At 44.7% G+C, this 21,419-nt stretch overlaps 1 protein-coding gene across 2 annotated transcripts in view; it reads left to right on the top strand.

Moving 5' to 3' along the window:
* The window catches only part of JAM2 (junctional adhesion molecule 2), a 653,454-nt gene extending 632,425 nt beyond the window's left edge, over positions 1-21,029 (top strand). For both annotated transcript variants that reach the window (XM_069636390.1, XM_069636389.1), the window contains 2 exons: positions 12,738-12,780; positions 20,432-21,029. In XM_069636390.1, coding sequence (XP_069492491.1) covers positions 12,738-12,780; positions 20,432-20,459 — 71 coding nt within the window. In that variant the 3' untranslated portion in view covers positions 20,460-21,029. The remainder of the gene's footprint in view (positions 1-12,737; positions 12,781-20,431) is intronic.
* The last annotated feature ends 390 nt before the right edge of the window (positions 21,030-21,419 follow it).

Below are 21,419 nucleotides of genomic sequence, written 5' to 3'. Positions count from 1 at the left end.
GTGGGTAGGTCAGTCACAGAGGCAGGGATCAGCTTCACTGCAGGTGGGTGACTGCAGGTGTTGGGGTGAGGGGGTGGGCACGGGGTGGCTGGGCATGTCACCTCGGTGTCTCCCTCAGGCTCGACACTGGCATCAAGTTCTTCCCCAGTAGAGGTGGGTGCTTCCAGGGACTCCCCTTCGACAGGTGTTGATGTGGCCTGCTGGGTCAGTAGTGTGTCAGGCACCCTGGCAGCAGGTGTTGCTGGCTGTGTCCCAGCTCGCACAGGCACACTGACAGTGGCTGTGGCCTGCTTGCCTCCAGCGGAGGTGGTGGTGGTGGTGGTAGCCCTCTTCTTAGGGTGTGAGGTGGATGCCCTCGCGGTGGTCTCCTGGGTTGCTTCTTCCTCATCGGTGCCTGGGGGGTAGAAGAGATGCAGGGCATCAGTGATGGTGTGACATGGCAGAGGCATACGATGGTGCTGTTCATTATTAATTTGATCATGCATTCTTGTCTTACAGATGTGTCACGCAGGGTATTCAGAGGGGGCATGTTAGCATTCACTGCATGGCAGGTGGCATGCCGTTGATATGGGGTTTGTGTGTTGGGTTACATGGGCACGGTCCTGGTATGTTGCCCGTGTGTAGGTTGTGGGATTGGCACTCAGCATGCATTTCTGTGTGGCAGGGTTTGGGCCGCAATCTTGACTTGGATATGTTGATGTGGGTGTAGGGACATGCATTGCCTTGCCTAGTCATGTTTTCCCCTACAGGGATGTGCAGGGTCACTCACCTCTTTCTGCGGATGATGCCGCACCCATCTCCATCTCTCCGAATCCCTCTATTGACTCAGGATCAATAAAAGTGCTGGCGGTCTCCTCGCAGGGCATCAGCTTAGCAGGTGAATGTGGACCCCCACCTGTCTCCATGGCCGCCCTCATGTTGCTCGATAGGATGTTTCGCACCCTCAAGCGGAGGTCGTCCCACCTCTTGCGGCAGTCACGCATGGTGCGTGGGGTGGTCCCCACGGCCGACACCTTCTGGGCAACCTCCTGCCAGATTTCCTTTCTCCTCATCTGGGCTTCTCGCTTCATATCATTGCTTTTCATTATGGCTGCATGTGCAGCCAGAATGTCAGCAAGCATAGTGAGCTCTGCGTCTGAAAAACGCTTCTTCCGCTGCCGGGTGGTCGTCTTCCGGGTGGCCTTGGACATCCTCAGGGTTTTCCAACACAGCACGACACGAAAAGACTGGTGGTTAGGGAGGATGGCAATGGATTGTGTTTTTAAAGATGGCCGCCAGCCCATTTTGCATTCCTGCGCGATGACGTGATTTACGGGTCCGGTTTTGCGAACCCAGGATTAGCATGGTGGTATAACCGGGCCGGTATTTAGGGGTTGCTCTGAGGCCGTGCCGGTATCGGCGGGTCCCGTGATGCCGCTATCGGGGGGTTGGAGGGCCTTTAGCGGCATGCCGGTATTCCCATTACCGGCATGGGGGTTTGCGGGTGCTCGCGCACTCGTAATCACCCACTATTAGCGGGTTCATACGAGCACGGACCCGCTCTTACCGGCATGCCGGTAATTAACCCGTTTTTACCGGGCTACTCGTAATGAGGCCCTTTAACATCAAATACAGATAACGCTAAGCAAAAAATCTATCAAATGGACTGGATCGATAATCAACACAAATGTTTGGCATATAGAAATGCTATTAGCCAACGATTTCCTCTAAAATCGAGAGGCGTAATGGAAAAATATCTGTCCAAAGCTCTGTCTATCCATTAAAGACAATCAATTTTGCGTTTCCGTTGCCATATATGGCACACCAGAAATTTGTTGTGTTTGCGTAAAGTTCTATCTATTGACCAAAATATTTGTCACTTTTGCAACACTCCGGGCACTCCTGAGTCACTTGAACACCTTATTATTCAATGTCCCTTTTTATGTACCAGGAGACAAACACACTTCAATATGTTTTGCTCTTTTTTTGCGACCATGGAACAAAGTCAATGTTGGTCATTCATCTTTGGTTCTCCTTATTTGTCTCTCCAGATAGCTACTGTAAACTTTTTGACATCACTGCAATTAGACATTGTTTGAAATTTCCATGATTCATGGACAACTAATGTTAATGATATATTGTTTTTCATTCCAAACTTATTGTACTTGTTTTATTAGATATTGCTCACTGCCAATCATTGTTTGTTGATCTCATGCTTTATTAAGCTCACATTTTCTTTTAATTGTTTTTATAATGAAATTGTAAAAAGTGATATTGATATATTCTTAATTTTTTGTTTTTGTCTGTAGTCAAATTTCATATTGTTGTTAAATGTAAATTGAAAAGTTGATCAAATTCAACTAAATCAATTGATAATAAAAAAATGTAAAAAATGATCTGCAGTGTACAGGATCCTCTTTTAATTGAGACTGAAACAATCCTACTTGTTTACATATTGTCATGTGCATTCGTACCACTTGCCCAGCTCCACACATACCCAACACATGCAACACCACATGCCCAGGACTAGACACATACACAACCAACATGGACACACTACCATGCATGCATCCACAATCACACGCTTATCTCCGGCGCCCATCCTGGCGCATGTATCCCCATTGGCACTTAGGCTCTGTATGGAATGTGATACATGGGAATGCTGGATGCCAGCGTCTCCTGGGCACTGCCATGTTATTTGGAGTGCACATGCACGGCGGTTAGGCACCTGAATTCAACACATGCCCAGTCCTAAATGGGTAGCTTCAGTTGGCATGGCAACCCCATAGAGAGCACAAAGCATTGCTCTCTATCAGCGAGGGTATTTAAATCCCCTTTACTGGTACTGGGTGTCTCTTATTGTGCTCAGTCATTACTCTTACTCAGTTTTGCTGACTTTTTCTCCTGCCTTGTCTTTTGTGCCTGCTCCTGCCCTTTGTGTGTGCTTATCTCTGGGTTTATCTGTATAGTCCTAGTTCCTTTTTTCTTTAGCCCTGGTCAGCACTAGCTTCTTCTTCCTGCTTGTCCTTCCCAGCCTGCCCTTGCTCCCTACCTGTTAAGATTTCCTGGCCCAGCCTTCTATTGGGACTCACCTGCTCTGATCAGCCTTCCTCTCTTGCCTGGTTGTCCATTCACGGAGACCTATGCTTATGATCTACATCACACCGCCTGCTGCTACTGATCACCTAAGCTTGTCCTGTCAGTGATCTCACTGTTCTCACATCAGGTTAATACCGGGGAAGCTTCCACGGGTTGTGGCGAGTTAGGGCGACAACACCAGGTTTTCACCTGGGGGTGAAGAGCAGATTCTCCATTCTACTCGACGTCAGTGCACAGCCAGAACCAGTCAGGACAGATCAAAGGAAGGTCTCCAGTATGCAGCGCATGCGCGACACCGTCTCTGACACAAAGGTCATGGAAGCACAGCATTACATCTTCTAGCACAGATTCCCATATCATTTGTGGTGTTTAAGATAAACAATGCATTGAAAGTTTGAGTGCGTAAAAATGCAGAATCTTTAAATTCAGCGTATGTTATTATACACACAGTTCTGCAATCACAACAGAATTGTTGTGCTTTGAAGCCATTTATGCACGAGCTGTAATTATGTGAATGCACAAATAAAATATTTAAAACACATAATTAAGCTTTGTTACAGGGTTATATGGTAATTTCATTTTCACATAATCTGTGCTTTTTAGATTCACAAAACTGAGAGACCTCGGACTGTGTTTCATACTCTATTACTGACATCTGATTGTGACTAGGTAATAAGGGAACCTGGTAAAGGTAATGGTGTTTTCCGTGTCAAGAAGAAAAGGCATGGTATGAGTTAATGGGTAGACACGTGCCTAACAGGGATTGTATTACATAGATGGTACAGTGCTTACATTTGACATCCTAACCAAAACCGGAGCAAATTTAAATTCTACATTTTCCCTGGAGCTTAGTGTTTTTTGTGCCTTCATCCATTCAGAATGAAAATCAATACAGATGAGAAATATAAGAAAATAGCTTCTTTCTTTTATGTAGACAAATACATATTTTTATAAAGATACAAAAATATAAAACAGTCTGACATATTTATATGATAGTCAAAATTGTAATCGGAGACCCTAGCCCCAATAATTCATCATCCCACAACCATATATTTCTACTAATAAAGTTCCTTCATCTACCCTTAGCATACATACATGCAGTTGGTGCACATTATAGCCCCAAGTGGGCCAAATATATGGTTCAAATACCATAGCTGTTGGCATAAATCATGTGTACGTCGTTTGGGAAAAATGGTACAACTCTTCAAGTTAACTGGCATGATACAATCAACCACACCATTTAGATTTTTTTCCCTCAACAGGGTCCATCCAATGGGATTTATTTTTTCGAGAACATGCATATAATTCGCCCTCTGATTAACATTGATGATTTTGCTTAACTGGTGGTATATCTTCAATTATGTGCCGACACCACCCTCACAAGAAAACAGAAAATAACTCTTAAACTGTTTGTGCCTCTGAACTATATTAATATATTTTGCTCATAGCCATGCATTAATTTATAGCCATGGTCAGTCTTTATCCAATCATATAAAATAATGAATTAGTCAATCATATGGTGGTCTAATCACGTAGTTCTGGCTTCTAGCTATCATTTTAAAACAGTGATACAATCTTGAGACACATTTAAAATCTCTTGTTCATATTTCACATTGTATAAATGATCATCTATTCCTATTGTTGGACGCACAATTTAACATGAAAGCACAATCAAATTATATATTAGCAACATTCCATAATGATTGCTTCCATGGTAATGTCCTGGTAAAGGGTAGAAATCCTGCACAAGTGGACCTATGCAGCTCTTTGCCTGATTGTGCTTCAAATGTCCTCCTTCTTTTAATGGGTTATGGAAATCTAAATATAACCAAAAAGAGAAAATATGAACTTATTTTGCCACTCATGCCTATTTTATATATATATATACATATATATATATATACACTAAGGTCCCTTTGTATGAACATTGACAAGGGGGGTCCTGGGAGTCCCTCTGCCAGACATTAGTCCTGGTTACGAGGGACTTACCCAGAGTCTTTAGCTCACTATCTTTCACAGAGAAGAAATATCCCAAACATATCAGTCTTTGTCTTGCCCTGGGGCAGTCCAGCACCGAAATGCTAGGCAATTCTCCTCTGAACAAGAGTACCAACAGCATCCCCAGACACGTGTTTCGGTCTGGTTGGATCTCATCAGTAGGGAGGAGCTGTGCCTCTCTAAGAATAGTGAGCAAGGGGTCCACGTCTGGATTCCCCTAGTAACTTAGCGTGAGACCCAAAGTTACTTAATTATGCAAATTGACAGTTTTAGTCGGCAAATCAGGTCCCATCAATCAACCAATCACGTTGTGTGCATTTATTATCCTGTCCCACCCTCTTTATTGTATACTCTATTTTCTGAAATCAATACCTACTGCATCACTCCATGTTCATTGTCTGAATCCATGTGTAAATCTGCCTATAACTCTCATAGGCACCATTGGGCCCCCAAAGGAAGTCTCTGCTTGGACTAACATTGCCTGTCTACAGATAGGTGTCCTGTCCTCATGGCTGCACCATGTTTTGAAAGTGATGTTGTGTCACTCTCCTCTTCCATTCTCTTTTAGGAATCAAAAGTCTACAACCAGCCTCCAATGGGTATATAACATCTAAATTATGGCACAGTAAAACAAAGGATATACTCAACAGTAGTGTTGCCAGGAATGACATGTCCGTAGTCATGTGATGTTATTTCAGACTCTGTAAATTCATTCAAATAAAACAACTCTGTTGAAAGCCCTTGGCTTCTAAGGGAAATGGCCTACATGTAATTTAAAGCCAAGTATAAAAACAAAGGCAAAACACTAGCAATCACCTGTTGAGTTCTTCTCTTTCATCCACCAATATATGTGCAGATCCTCTTATACTTGTGCCATGCCTCAACTCAGTGCTTTCCCAAAGACAAGTAAACAGTTATGAGCTAACCTCACAAAAATCATGCCCATTCTTACTGTTCAAAAAAACTATAGGAAATCCAAGAAACTTGCAATTTCATATTTGCTTTTGTTTTTACCTGGGGTCTAAAGTATTTCTTAACCCCACACCTTATAGTGCACAGATTATATTTACCAGAGGCCAGAGGGGACTTTTCATGTGGCACTAACAGAACACAGGGTATGCGTTTATAATGAAACCAAATGTGTTTGTTGTATTGTGCTTGGATGGATGTATGGGATATATGATGTCAGAGGGCTGTAAGAATGTTGCTGTATGAGTGAGAGAGTGTGTATGGGCTAAAGTTCCATACTCAGGCAGTTGGAGAACTCTTGCCTGGGTGAAGGGGGCCCGTGGGCTCCTAACAGATAACTTATTGTAACATGATGTAAGCAATAAAGGATCGTATTTACAGAATCATCCAGGTAACAACCACCAGCACAACCTTCCTGCTCCAGCCCCACTCCTTCAACCATTTTTCCAGGAACATGGAACCTATTTCCACCGTAAACATTCCACTCCAAGATTCAACCTTCTAAGTCACTTCATAACATATCTCCTTTCCTTTCCTCAGCACATCCTCCTTTTCACAACCGCAACCCTATTCATGTTCCACACCTGACCCCCTCACACTCTCACAGCACCATTCATCACACTCTCCACCTAGACAGGTTCTGAATATAGCAAATTTCCTTTCTTTCTCACCACACCCATCTTAATCCTAACCCAGTCACTACACTTCTACACACCTTCTTCTCATTCTCATTCAGAATCCACTTCTTTTTTTGGTTCAATTTCTTCCGTAACTCCTCCACAACACAATCAGATTACTCTGCTCTTCACAACCAGGGAGGCACCACTTTGGTATTGGCCTTCCAGCCTCTCATCAATTCAAATGGACTAACCCCCTTGACAGCATGCAGGTGGGAGCAGGAAGAGGGCCAAGGGAGGCCGGCCAGAGACTGACAGGAAAGGAAGGTGCAGGTGTGACGATGGGAAGAAGCTCTGTCTTACTGGCATTAAGGCAGAGATCATTGGCAGCACACCACTCCTTGATTGCAGACAGACAGTCAGGGATGAGAGAGGGAGAAAAGGCGGCAAAGGGGAGCCTGAAAAGGAGCCGAGGGTTATTCGCATAGCACTGGAAGTTGGAGCAGAGAGCAGCAATGCGGTGGACAAGGAGTGCCAGTTATTGGTTGAAAAGCCAGGGAGAAAGGTTAGACCCCTGGGGAACACCACATGTAGAGAGTGAGCTAGGAGAGGAAGGAACCAACTTGGACCTGGGAGGGCCGGTCCATGAGGAAAGATATCAGTCAGGTCAGGGCCTAGTCAGTGATACCCAGGTTAACATAGAGATGGTTGAACAGGTTGGCATAGTTGACCATGTCAAAAGAAGAAGAGAGAGCGAGTAAGATGAGGACAGAGAGGTGATTAGCATCAAGGTTAGAGAGCAGGTCTTCACGGATGTTCAGGAGAGCAGTTTCCATGCTTCTGGCTGCTCTTAAACCAAACTGTTGGACACGGGGACAACCAATAGGTTCAGTGTGAAGATTAAAATGGGAGATGTCCAGCTTTTCTAAGAGTTTGCGCAGGAAAGGAGTAATGGAGATCGGGCGATAGATAGCCGGGCAGGAGGGGTCAGCTGAGGGTTTCTTGAGAAGAGGGTGCACAAGAGAGTGCTTTGGGGGGAAGGGAAGGATCCAGTGGCGAAGGAGTGATTGCAGTAAGAATCACCAGCAAGTGGCATGGGCCAGGGAGGAGCTTATGAAGGCCACCCAGGATCTTGCACACCACATGTGCGGTCCAGTTAGCAAGGCGTCATTGGAGTTGTGGTCCAAAGAGTGGTCCTGGGTCCCAACACACCACACCTCCAGGGCTTATTAGCCCGTGTGTAAAAACTTCAGCTGCATTACCCCCATGCCAGAACCCAGCTCCCCACTTCCTCGCAATCCAATTCTTGTTGCCCTCCACCTTTACGGCAGTCAGAGTCGCACAGATTACTCAATGCGGCACATGGAAACTCCTCTCGTTCCAATGATGCATGAAGGTGTGGATGTAGATGCGGCCTCGGGGTGAAGCTGTGTCTTATGCTGATCATCCGTAGTCTTGCCATTTTTTCCTGCTGTCTGATTGTGAGAAGACACAACCTGTGAAGATACAATCTTAACAGTTTTCATTAACGCCCTAAGGTATAGAAGAAAGATGCACAGTTTTTGGTGGTGACTCATTGGCACATGAAAGCTCTTTGAGCCAAGATGATAGACCAGCCTTTTGGAGGTTTGGTCGGCATAATGTAGGGGCTGCAGCATGGTGTACTTCTATTCAGGAGGCCATGATGGGCAAACTGGAAAGAATTAAGGAAGATATTGCTTTAAAAAAGTCTATATGAGATGCCAATGGGAGCATATGAAGCTGCGACAACTGTAGAGAAGGCCTCTATGCGTCAGTTTAACTTCTCCCCAATATCAGCATCGGAATTGGACAATATTATTAAACATCTTAAATCCACAATATGTAAGGGAGATCCATGTTCAGCTTTGATAATAAAATACTATTCTCCCATTCTTATTGATGCCCTATGCACATTTGTGAACGCATCCTTTTTAGAAAACCACGTCCTGATTGGGATAAAAAAGGCTTGGTTAACTCCTATTCTGAAGAAACCACGATTATGTCCTAAAACACCTTTAAACTACCAGCCTATTACAAACACACCTTTCCTCTTGAAAATCTTGGACCGTGTGGCCTACGCTCACATTTTGGCCCACCTGAATAAATACTTGATCATCAATAAATATCAGTCTGGTTTTAGACAGGGTCACGGGACAGAGACAGCACTCCTGGAATTGAAATCTAGGCTATTTGACATTATGGACAAGGGCCAGGCTTCGCTCCTTATTCTGTTGGACTTGTCTGCGTCCTTTGACTTGGTTGATCATTCCATACTGATCACCAGGTTGAGGGATGTAGCAAATTTTTCTGATGACGCTGTATTATGGATCTCTTCCTTTCTGAGCAATAAACAGTGTAGATTTTACAGTGGAGAGGCGGAGGCGATGCCTGTAACTCTGGTTTATGGCGTTCCCCAGGGTGCGTGCGTATCCCCTTCCCTCTATATTTTCACGGTCCCTTTCTTTGACCTCTTGGAGCAGAATGACGTAGCCTTTACAAACTACGCAGACGACACTCAATGTGTCATCCCTCTGACAGGATCCCATCCAGAGGATGAAACCTCCATAAGCAAGGTATATGACCTCATACAAACCTGGATGTTGCAGAATGGTCTGGTCCTGAATAAAGAAAAGACAGAACTCCTTGTGATCGGCACGCGGAATAAAATAAATAAGCTGGGTCCCACATATGACTGTATATCCATTGCAGAGGGTAAAATTGTCACCAAAAAGAAAGTAAAAACTCTAGGCATTGTACTTGATCAGCAGTTAAATATGAAGGCGCATGTTAGTAGTTTGGTCTCACCTTCGCCCTACCACAAAAAAACTGTTAGCCCACCTCTGGCCATATATCATCCACATTGATGCAGAAACCATTGCTATGGCCATCGTAGGGTTGAAGATTGATTATTACTGTAGTTTCCTGATTGGCACTTCAAAATCTGAATGTAATCACCTACAGGTGATCCAAAACAGTGCTTAAGTGCCTTGGCTGGAGAGATCACGTTTCTGAGGCCAGAAGGAGTTTGCATTTTCTCCCAGTGGAATCTAGATTAACGTATCGCCTACTTCTGGTCACTCATAAATGCCGTACAGGACCGATGCCAGTCTATATGAAGGAGCTGCTTATTTAGAAATCTAACGTTAGACTTCATAGATCCAACAACTCACATAAATTGTAGATTCCCATATGTAACACTAGCAAAGCAATGAAAGGAGCCTGTGTGAAAGCTGTGCCAAGGGCATGCAAGTCTTTAGGAAAAGAATTAAAACATTCAAGTCTCTGCTACTCTCCCAAGCCGTTTGCCTCTCTAAGCTGATGCTATAACTTTTGTCTTACATGTACATTTTTTTTTATTGTGTGCCTTAAGCCTACGTGTCCTTGGCTGTGCGTTACACATGTTATAAAGTAAAGTACTCTATAAACTTCTCTCCTAGGACCCATACAGTCTTATGTGCGTGTGATGTCGTACGTTTAGGTGAGAGAGGAGTATGTAGCCTACGCCCAGTCATGATTTTATGAGGGCTCAAGTGATGGTCAGTCCCTGGCTGATTTCTCAGGTAGAATAACGCTGGTGGCAGGCACACATCCCAGGAGTGGGTTCCGTTATCGGATTTTAGGACCTTGCAAATTCCCCATTTTGGAAATACCTCTCTTAGCAGAAATCTTGCTGATTTAGCATCAGTGTGTATGCAGGGTCCAACCTCAATCCACCGGGAGAACGGACAAGCCATGACAATAAGATATCTGTAACCTCGTGATCATGTTCACAAAATCGATGTGCTGCTCATTGAATGGAACAGAGGGCCTGGGCAAGACCCCCCTCACCAAACTCATGGTACCTCCGGGATTGAACTCCTGGTACACTACACAATTCCCTATAAATCTACTTACCTTTTCTTGTAAGCCAGGGATAAACAGTCCTACTGGAGCTTTGCTGCGATTTGCCGTCGAGAAGTATGTGAGGGGTAATATAGTTGCTTTAGATAGTTGTCACCTCCTGTATCCAAAGCAAATCCATGGGTGAGAGAGGACATACCCTCTTTTTTCAGAGCTCCTGTTCTTCTCTGGGGGCCTTCCCTTGCATTTCTATTATCTGGAGCACCGGGACTGCGGTGTACAGGGATGGTAACTGTACCTGTTGGGACACGGCTTCCATTTCCTGCGAATCTGTGAAAGGTAAGTAAAGTGCTTACTTTGTCGCCTTGACTGCAGCATCATTTCAGAGAGCTATTGAGTTAGTGTGGTTAGTATGGGCCGCCCTTTTAACTAAGCCTACCTCCACTAGCAATGCTAGCGCTTCAATTAATCGGGATAGCAATGCAGCATGCTAGACAGGGCACCCGTAACACCTCCCAACCGCTCTTCTCTGCCATCTTGATAACCCAGTGGAGGTGGCATACGTGGAATCAATAGCAACTGCCTTCCCTTTACTCATTGCTAGTGCCTCTGAGTGCCCTAATTCTGCTGCTTGCAACCGTCTCTTCAGCCTACCCCACTACTCCCCATTCACAAGACCCATGACAGCTGCACCCGTACACCGGTCACCTGTCTCCCGGTTTATGATCGAAGACCCATCAACAAAAATCACCACACCCCCAACCAGGGCATCCTCTTTCACAATCACCCCCTCTTCTTCCCCTTCATACATGGCAGGATCATGATCAATGTCCTTAGGCTACACCGGCTCGGCTACAAATGTTGCAGGATTGACTAGGTGAACGCACAGGATGAATCGATGCACTTGAAAAAATTACCACATACCTTGAAACTCTCTGAGTCGTCAATGTGCAAAAACTGCATGCTCCACGTACAATGTCACTGGGCAACCCATAGTAATGGTCGAAGACTTTTGAATCGCAAAAGCTGCTGCCGCTAGAGCTTGCTTCCAATGGAACTGTCCATGCAACACTGGGTCTAGGAGTCCGCTATAGTATGATATGATATGGCATTTATAATGTGCCTATCCACAAGTGTTTTGAGGCGCGACGAGGCAAGGGAGGGGAACAGAGGGAGGATGGACAACGATCCTACTAGGCCAGGTGTCATTCAGATCGCGCAAGTGCGTGGGAAGGGGAAAGGAACAGTGCTGTACATGGGAAGATAACAAGTAAGTAAACGCCCAGCAAGTGCAGGATAAGTGCGGGCATCAGCTGTTAAGGGCTGGTAGGTGGACTATAGGGATACAGAAACAGTCCCCAAGTGCGGGGGGTGCCAGGTTGGCAGTGCAGGTGTGTGGCGCTGGCAGGGCAAGGACTTGGGCCCAAGATCAGAGGGTATGCTAAAGGTTTGTGGCCTAGCGATGTTTGCTGGGTCAGGATCGCCTTCATTTAAGTAGCATAGACCTTCAGGACTTGTTTCAGGGGCTGGCCTTACACCTTGTTAAAAAACGGGATATACCAGCCCGTTGTTGACTCGTTTTCAAAGATTGTTTTTTCTAATGAGCAGTTCCAGTGACAGCCTCTGAAAACCTAACCTCTAGGCGATCACATTCTTTTACTGTCAGGATACTTTTCCCATTACAAACTATAGGGTGCATTTTAGCAGCCCTCTTCCTTCCTATGCACCCCATCACTGCAGACAGCTTCATGAAGGTTAAAAGGCCCACCTTCAATAATGTGCACTTAGGCAACAGACGCATCTCTGATCAGGCCATACATCTATCGATCCTGTACCCTCCACAAATCAATGCCTGACCTCCCTCACCTTCAGAAAGAGACAAACTGCCCTGTTTCCCCCAAGACAGAACATTGATGGCAATTCTGTGCTCCAGACATACTAATGCAGTATAGTGTGCCTACAAGCCCAATAAGGTAACAGAAAATGTTCAGCTAAAATGAATTCGCAACAAACGTCATACCGTTTTGATTTAACTGCAGTGGGCCATTGGAAAACATATTTCCTGAAGGGATCCTTGTATACTATCTATACCCTTCTAAATAGTCTCTAACGAAATTATGATTCACCACTAGGCTGTATGATGTCTCTTTCAGTGCTATCATAGTTCTCCAACCTGGATCGATGAATAATATGACATTTTTTCTTCCTTGTCAGAAAGACGCATTCCGTCTACAAGTCTGCTCCATCAACAGAAAACGTGAGTATAATATTTTGCACTGTTTAATGTCCATATATAATTTAAACAGCAGCCTTCTGTTTTGGATGTACTCATTAATCAAACGTCGTGTGATGTTGCCATGCACAGTCGCCTTGCCTGTGTGGTGAGACATCACCAGTTCCTCCATTAATTTTCATCGATCTGAAGCAGCACAACCAGGGAGTATGGGGGGAGAGCCAGCATGATGGAAGAGAAGGAAAATACAATCTTCAAGAGAATTATACTTCTAAACTGTGAATAACAATTTGTAAAAGGATGAAATGACTCAGAAATGTTTTCTTGCCCCTTACATTAATTAATGTTGTATATACATGATCATTTGGTTTCCATTAAAATCACAAAATGTACATGTTTGTTATTCTTTTTAAAATCACCTTACACCTGCTTATTTATTGAAGTCGTATTTTATACAATTGCCACAGACCGCCTTGCAGCCATTTCCCAGAACTAGGTTTTCTCCCTGGCGTGCAGTTGGATGACAGATGTCACTCCACTCAGTGCCACAGGTGAGGACTTGGAGTGAAACAAATAAAGAGGTCATCTTGGTCACCTCCAGACAGTCTTTGAGTGGCGGTTCGGTGCAGTGGTCCGAGTGTGATTGGATTAGCCAGGTTCCTTCTTGGTGGGTGATCCATACTGGTTTATTTTTGTGTGTTGACCTCTTAGTTCCTGAGTACACAACGACCCTGTCATGGGCAAACGAAAGACATAGTAAGGGCTACATATGCAGGCATTCTGGTCAAAATAATATGTTGTAGTACTGTTTGTGTGCAGGTCGAGGGTTTATTTTCCTGTGGGTAAAACATGTTTTAGTTGCTCTGGTGACCTAGAGAATCTGCTTGTGCTCAATTATTCAGGAACTTCAAACCCTACATTTGATAAGATAATTCCTAGTAGTGAAGGGTGAGAGTCTTAACCGCATTAATGGCTCAGGGGAAAGTGTGATGCACACCCTTTTCTTATTTATTTCAAGCAGTAATAACAAAAACCATTTCACAAACAGTTTCGGAATATATCCACCCCCCACCCCCCCCCCATCATTCCCCTGGGTGTTCTGTCCAGTCCCAAATCCACAGAGGCCTGAATCAGTGTTCACTTCCTCTTTTCTTCGTTCCAACAGTTGCAATTGCCCAGAGACTGCCACCTGAAGAAACAAGCAGTAGACTGATAATGACAAAATCCAGCTGGTCAAAGGAGACTTCTCGTGCGAACCATTCGAAACTGAGGAATTCCTGCTGATTGGTGAAGTGGTCAGCCACTGCAAATGGCACAAAACAGATCGCCAAAAACGCCAAAAAGTGTGGGATAATAGATACTTCTGAGGCATTCCCACTGAACAGCTACCAGGCATAATAAACATTAAATTGCATGGCACACAGGGTTCATTTTATGCTGGGTCAAAGTTAATCCCACAGGTTTACAATAAAAAAAAAACATTGACAACTTGTTTGATAGACCAATGTGACGACCTACGAAAGTCCTCCAATCTGCCCCCTAACCAAAAGGCCTCCAGTGCCATGGTACCCCAGAAAGAGTGGGCATCAAACGTGGAAACATTCACACTCGCCTGGGACATGACCCAACTTAGCCATTTAGCCTAAGTGGGAGAAGCAACCCGGTGAGCGGGTCTATGAAAGGTGATGAACAATTGGTCTGATACCCTTTTAGATTGGCAGTCTGCGGCTCAAAGGAACAGTTTAAGAAAATCATGAAAGCAAGGTAGTTAATCCACCCTGGATACTGTATTGGTCATGCGACAAACAAGAAAGTTCATATCAACATCAGGGGGGAAAACAATTGTTCAGGAATGTCCTAAGCCCCAACATTTGGCACATTTCCAAAGGACACCTGGCACATCAGCAACACGTTTAGCTGAGAATGAAGAGAGAGGCTGTTGTTGTCTGGCCAGTACCTGGTAAGTGACAATACCTGTATCACATCCCATAAAGAGGGTCCTTAGGTTTAGGGCTGCACACCAGAAGACATTCAATCAAAGGAAAGCCCTGTGCTAAATCATGTCTAGAAGAAATAGCCGACCTCTAAGTATTACTCAAACAGTAACAAAACCTAGAAGAAGATTAGGAATAAAAAGTACCATCTGAGTCAAATTTGCCCAAAAAGGGTTCAAGCCACCTTGGAACACATCAGCATTTTAATGCTCTCCAGGCACTAGTGTAGATACTTTGGATCTGCGTGAAATGACGTAGGAAAAAAGTCAGAGTACCAAATGTCTGAATTGGTTTTTTTCATTTGTTCACATATATATATATGTGGGGGAGACCACCCACCAGCCCCCCACCTTACGCCTATACATTTTCTATGAACTTTACCCCTCCCACCCCCTACATATACGTATGCAAACAAATGGGGGTCGGACTTTTGGTACTCAGACTTTTTTTGCTGCAGTACTTTCGTCCTATTCCGATACTGTGGGCACAGGATCATTGAATGAGCGACATGGCTTATGGGTGACCATCGGTACTCAAAAACGTTCAGGTTATCAGCTGTAGGGTGCCTCTCAGAACTAGTGGATGTGGTCCACTCATGGAATGTCGAAGCAACTGCCAAAACTCAGTTAATGGAAGAGAGGAGTTCACAGTCAGTTCTAAGATCAGTAGATACCAGCCCCGAACCAGCCAAAATAGTTTTACCATAGGTAGGTCCGCTAATTGGATCTGTGATCGTAGTAGGGTCCGTGCAATAATGGAAAATGAGAGACACACATACTGGGACCCTTTGCCCCAACTGTAGAAGAATGGATCCTGGGCTCTGAAGGGCCCGAAACATTGATGCATGTTGTTACCAATTATTATTATTGGCATCGGACCACTGACGAAAAACATGAATCTGCTGCCAGATTCAGTGGCCCTGGAAGGAAATGTACATGCACCTTTATGCAGTACTGAAGGCAAAATCCCCAGATTGTCTTTGCCAACTCTGCCAGATACCTCAACCTTATTCCCCCAGCCTGTTGATGCACCCTACTGCCTTAAGGCTGTCCATCAATAGATGTGCCATGCAGTGGAAGAACATTTCTGCAAAGCACTTGATCGTGAAGAATCCTTCAAGCATCTCCAAATAGTTGATATGCCAGAGACACTTGGTCGGAGACCAAAGACCTCCAGGAAAGATGGCACCACATCTGTAGCCATAGTCACATTGCACCGCAATTCCACTGTATTGCATGCCACCCTAATTGCAGAGAAGATGAAGAGACAATGGCCCTTCCATTTCATCCATCATATGGGTTAGCCACCCTTCTAACTCTTCTCTTGCTTCAGTGCAAACCGATTCCCTGCTTGAGTAGTTCATCGCTTGTTACAGGCCCTTTAATTCTAGCCTTGGCAGGGCCCTGTAATGCAGAGGTCCTGAGAAGATCAACTGAATGGAAGAAGTGAGGTGGTCTATCAATCTGACTAACTGCATCACGGCGAGTACCGATAGGTGCAGGGCTCTGAGGGAAGCTCACCTGCAATCTATCATGAATCCCAGGAACTGAATGTGTTGGGAAGTAGTCAGTTCTGTTTTCCCCTAATTTATGATAATCCCTGAAACTATAACATATTGACTGAGAGTCCAAAGTGGGAGCTAGCCACCCATGTTGTACTGGCTCTAATTAGAGTGTCTAAATATATTATCAAGCTGGTCCCCCTTGATCTTAGAAAGGTGGCTATTGGCATTGAGAGCTTGGTGAAGCAGCAAGAGGCCAAAGAACATAAAGGATAGAAAAGAAAACCGAAAAGTAGCCATCTGCCATTGAAACTGAAGATACATCCTCTGCTGGGCCAGAATTGGGACAGTAAGACGGGTGTCCACGGAATTAAAGGATTCAATACATTTTTCAAGGTGGCAATTGTCTCCATCTTGAAATGACAATAGGCCACAAACCTCTTTAAGTCCCTGAGATTGATCACTGGCCAATACCCCGTTTTTTCTGACCAGGAAAATATTGCTGACAAATCATGGTGGGTGGTGATGGACCCTCTCGGTATTCCTCTTCTAAAGAAGAAACTCAACCACCTGGGAGATCCACCTCAGGTACTCCCTGGAGTACAACAGTGCATCCTACAAGGGGGGCCTGATGAGCATTGTAACAGAAACCCCAGGACAGTCTGGAGTACCCATTCGTCTGGAGAAATGGCACACCAGCTGTGAATGAAAAACTTCAGGCTCCCAACTACTGCCGAATCTATAAAAGCAGCAAAAGGAATACCCACCATGGTTAAATCCGGCTCTTCTTCCCAGATTGCGTAGAGCACTGAAATTACAGACCCACTGTCAGGGGGGGGGGGGGGGGTGTAAATCAGACATGGGTCTTTGGACTGATGAATGCTAATCAATAGCTTGGTGGATGAAGCTGACTGAATAATTGCAGGATCAACCAGCCAAGCGGATCTCTGACGTGACTGGCCCTAGTAGAAACCTGAGGGGTAAACATTTTCGAAAGGGAAGCTTGATCCTTGTCTAAGGAAGTAATGGTACTAGCGTATTATCCCAACTGCTTGATCAACTTCTCACCAGATAAATGATGACCAGAGGTAGGGGACTGCTGTCGATTCCGCCACAGCACCCACTTTGTGACTCATTTTCATCAGGATCCCTTTGTTACATTCATGAGAAAGGGAGGGTTTGGTATCACCGAGAAAGCATAATGCCCACTAGGCCCAGTTGCTCATTTCTCGGAGTCCAAACTTTGAGCAGAAGTCTTGGCCTCCTCAGCCAGTTCAAGAATATTGACAAAAGGATCTGAAATGTTAAGAAGCCAGTTCTGGCAAGACTGCCAGGCCATATTAATCCCCTGGGTAATGTCGTTACCGTATCTAGTGAAAACACATCCAGATTGAGATCAATAGAAGGGGTGGCTGCTGATTGATGGTGAAGATCTGGGCTATTCCAACCTCTTCCTTTTCCTAGTCATGGGTTTGTTGCAGAGGAAGGTATCAGTATAAATTACTACTGTTGGCAGGGTACTCCATTTCTGGGAGTTAGGGTGGGAAAGAGCATCAGGGGAAATCACAGGGCCTCTCACTTTTTCCTTTAGCCCCGAGGGCCCCGAGGGCCCCGAGGACCCCTCGCTCTGAATTTCGGGGGGGGGGGGGGGGCTCAGCCAATGGGATCTGTACTTTACACAAAATCTCACCATTGTCCCTCTCTGCCTCATCAGGGATCAAGAGTCTATTGCCAATGTAAGGCTATTTAGGCAACGAGTCTAGAGTCATGGTTTCTCATCTTTGTACACCATCTACTTCCTAGTTGCACTTACTTTGCTGATCTGTGCCCTACTTAGCCTTTCCTTGCTCTGCTTCTTTCCTCGAAGAGGAGGGTCATCCCATTCACACCCCTCTGCCTTAAACCCATGATCCTACTGAAGGGGCGTCACCCCCCCCCTTCATCGGACTCACATTGCGTCTTACTGGGTGCTACCCAGCACCTTCCCCCCCCCCCCCATGCAACCTCTGTTCTTGCCTCTCACTGCCCCCTTCACTACCTGCCCTTATCTGTCTCGCTCCTGTGCTGCCATAAGTGGCACAGCAAAGACCAATGTCAGCGCCAGAAGTACAAGTTCACCAGAGCCACATGCATCTTCGCTATCTTGCCCCACCTGTGTCCTTTCACATAACCGGAGGGTCCACCGAGTGCCTGTAGCAACTAATTCATAGACTATTGCAGTACCATCTCTGCCCGGGGGTGTTTGAGCACATGCCAATCACAACAACCATGTACAGATCGCTCTGGGTGTTTTCGTTTGGACCAGGCCTACACAGTGGACATACACACCACGTTGCCAGTCTGAATTACCAGTAGACCTGATGTAGGCGGTTAACTGGGATCTCTACATGCGACAATCTACTTCAATGATTGAGAGAAATGTTCTTGGGCAAGAATCTTGCCCACTCATTGAATGATAGAAACGTCCCCTGCTAAGCCTCATTCCTGGGGTTGGAACCTTCCTGCGGCTTGGAGGCCTCCCAGGATTGGCCAGAATCTTCTGCCTCTTTCTTCCATAGCAGAATAATTCTAATCAAAACTCTGTGGCCAATCAGGAAATAAGAACGACTAAAAAGATTGCTACCAAGAGTGCCTGCAACCACCGCGGAAAGGAACTTTTCTTGGGGTTCTGTTTTGAATAAATGCTCAGTTTATGCGGGGGCTGGGGGCTAAGGGCAGCCACATTGCCTGCCCCATCTGCGGTACCCGCAGTAAGTCAAGCCCCTAACCACATGCGCCTTCACATAAACCTGAAAGAAATCTAATCTCTCCGACAAACAATTGAACAAAATACTTACCTTGCATACACGCAGCAGTAAGGAAAAGAAGGAAATGAATACAGTCAGGGACACTGTTATAGGAATATGTTGAATGATATTAGATTGGGGCATGCTGGGAGTTATAGTATGAAACTATGTATGTATAAACAAATGGGCTCACTGCTTAAGAAATAAGCAAGTAAAGAGAGTGCATCATAGGGAGCTCCTGTGCCATAGAATTAATTAAAAAAAAAGTTTAAATACAAACTCAGAAGGTGGCTACAGGGATTTAAAGTCACTTGTAGGACTTCTTTTGGAGTTACAACAAAGAAAACCTAAATTCCCAGAATGCCAGTTTCAGACATATCAACCATTATAATTGTTATGGAGTGATTCCCAAATAATTGAATTGGCGCAAATGAGAGGATGCCCATGAGCATCTCAGAATTGCACCAGCCTACTTATATCGGATTCACAAATCCTCAATTTATATCACACCTGGAGATGGCCGGAGTATCTTTCAGATGCCCCAGAGTACATTCTTGTGAATCACCTGCATGCGTGAGCATCTAAAAAGATGCTGCTGGTATCTCCCAATTGACTCCATTATTAGGCCTTGTGATTCGAGTATGAGTGGGGTGGCAGGAGCAGATCTGAGGGGGCTCACATCAACGCCTCATATGCTCCAGTGCAAACATTTGTGAATTCATCCTTTCGGTTTTAGTTTTGGCTAATAGGTCGCGCTGAAAGCACAACTTATAGGCTGAACCTGTTGTCATGGGAAGTGAGGATAGGAGAGGGATGCGATGGGAGGAGGGACATGCATCCTGTGGGTGGTGTTTGGCTATTTACACATCCATTAAAAGGTGCATGGCCATGCTAGTACCTATAGCCACCCCCACCCACTACTTGCCTCTCCCTGCCCAAAAACACCCTCTGGGATCCCTTTGAGTCGAGAACTCCGTTTTCTGAGCAGCAGTCACAAAGATATGGCTTTAATTGCATCTATAAATCACCTACACCAGCTCCTAATGCAATCGAACTGTTTGAAAATCAATTAGCTGAAAGGTACACTTGATCCAATCAGTATGTGTATCCTTCCATTTGTTCCTTGCAATTAATTCCTATTAAAACCAGCATTGTTAAAGCCACCTATTTTGGCTCTTCTATAGGCATTAGACAGACGACTGCAAGGCACTGCCGTAATATCCACAGATACTAGCACCATGTGCCAGTTGTTGCCTTCTTATGGCCAGGTAGTACCACTATGGCACTGTATGCAAAATGCACATCCCGGGCCTACACAAAAAACCCAAACTGTTGGCGTGGCCAATGCTTGCACTGTTTCATCTAATCCGTCAATTTTATGTTATGTTTTTCAGGATTTCAAGCACACAAAGTCTTTCGTAATATAGAGGATGATTGCTTCTTACGTGAAGACCAGCATAACCACAACCAGTTAAAAAGGGATTCTTCGATTCACTGTACCTGTATGTACAAAGTTGTTGCTGACTCAACTCAGACATTTTGCAAGGTCGACGAAAAACAGAACAACATTCTCAGGATGTCCAATGAGTAACACTGGTCTTCTTTCCTTTCAGAAGAGTAGCCTACCTGCTCTTCGTACATATTTTTTAAAGGGGCATTTTCATAGTCGAAGATTAGTAACCCCTAATGGCACTGAAGAGATACAAGGCTGCATGGAAACCCACAGAACCCGTTTGCCTTGTCTTGCATTCGAAACATTACCAATCAGCCTTGTAGTTTAAAATGTATTTCTTAAAAAGGAGTTTGTTTGATAGAGTAGAATGATTTCACAAACCACTGTATTTAATTTGTATTATAATGTTAAATGCAATGTAATTAAGATTTCCACAAACAAATTTGGTGCCATGGAGCATGTTAGAATTGCATTTGGTCTTGACCGGTCATTTATAGAAAAATAAAAAAATAAAATCACATTGTAGACCTCTGAATAAATGTTGGCTCAGTTTGATTAACTCTGTAGAAATTTAAATGTAAGACACCTAAACGAAAGCCAAGCACTGTGGACTAAATTCTTTTTCGATTGGACTCATTTTTTTCATGCATGTTATTGAATTTATAGAGCGCCTTTCACCAAAGGCGCTGAAGGATAAAAAAAATATCAATACCAGTACAATTCATCATGATAAAATATGGACATAGGTACAAGTAACATCAGAAGAGAGAGAGAAGCCAAAAAGCTTAGGATAGAAGATAAAAGATAGGTTTTTCGGTTTGTTTAAAAGATACAAAGAGATGAGGTGGAACAAAGTGAAAGGGGACGAGAGGGTCAGTGTCTGGGGGGCCAGGAGAGTGAAAGAACGGAAATGAGAAGCAGCACATGAG

This window comes from Ambystoma mexicanum, chromosome 7p (genome assembly GCF_040938575.1).
Source record: "Ambystoma mexicanum isolate Mex_15411 chromosome 7p, UKY_AmexF1_1, whole genome shotgun sequence".
NCBI lineage: Eukaryota > Metazoa > Chordata > Amphibia > Caudata > Ambystomatidae > Ambystoma > Ambystoma mexicanum.
Note: the sequence above shows the minus strand (reverse complement) of the source record. Positions and strands in the feature narration are given on the sequence as shown.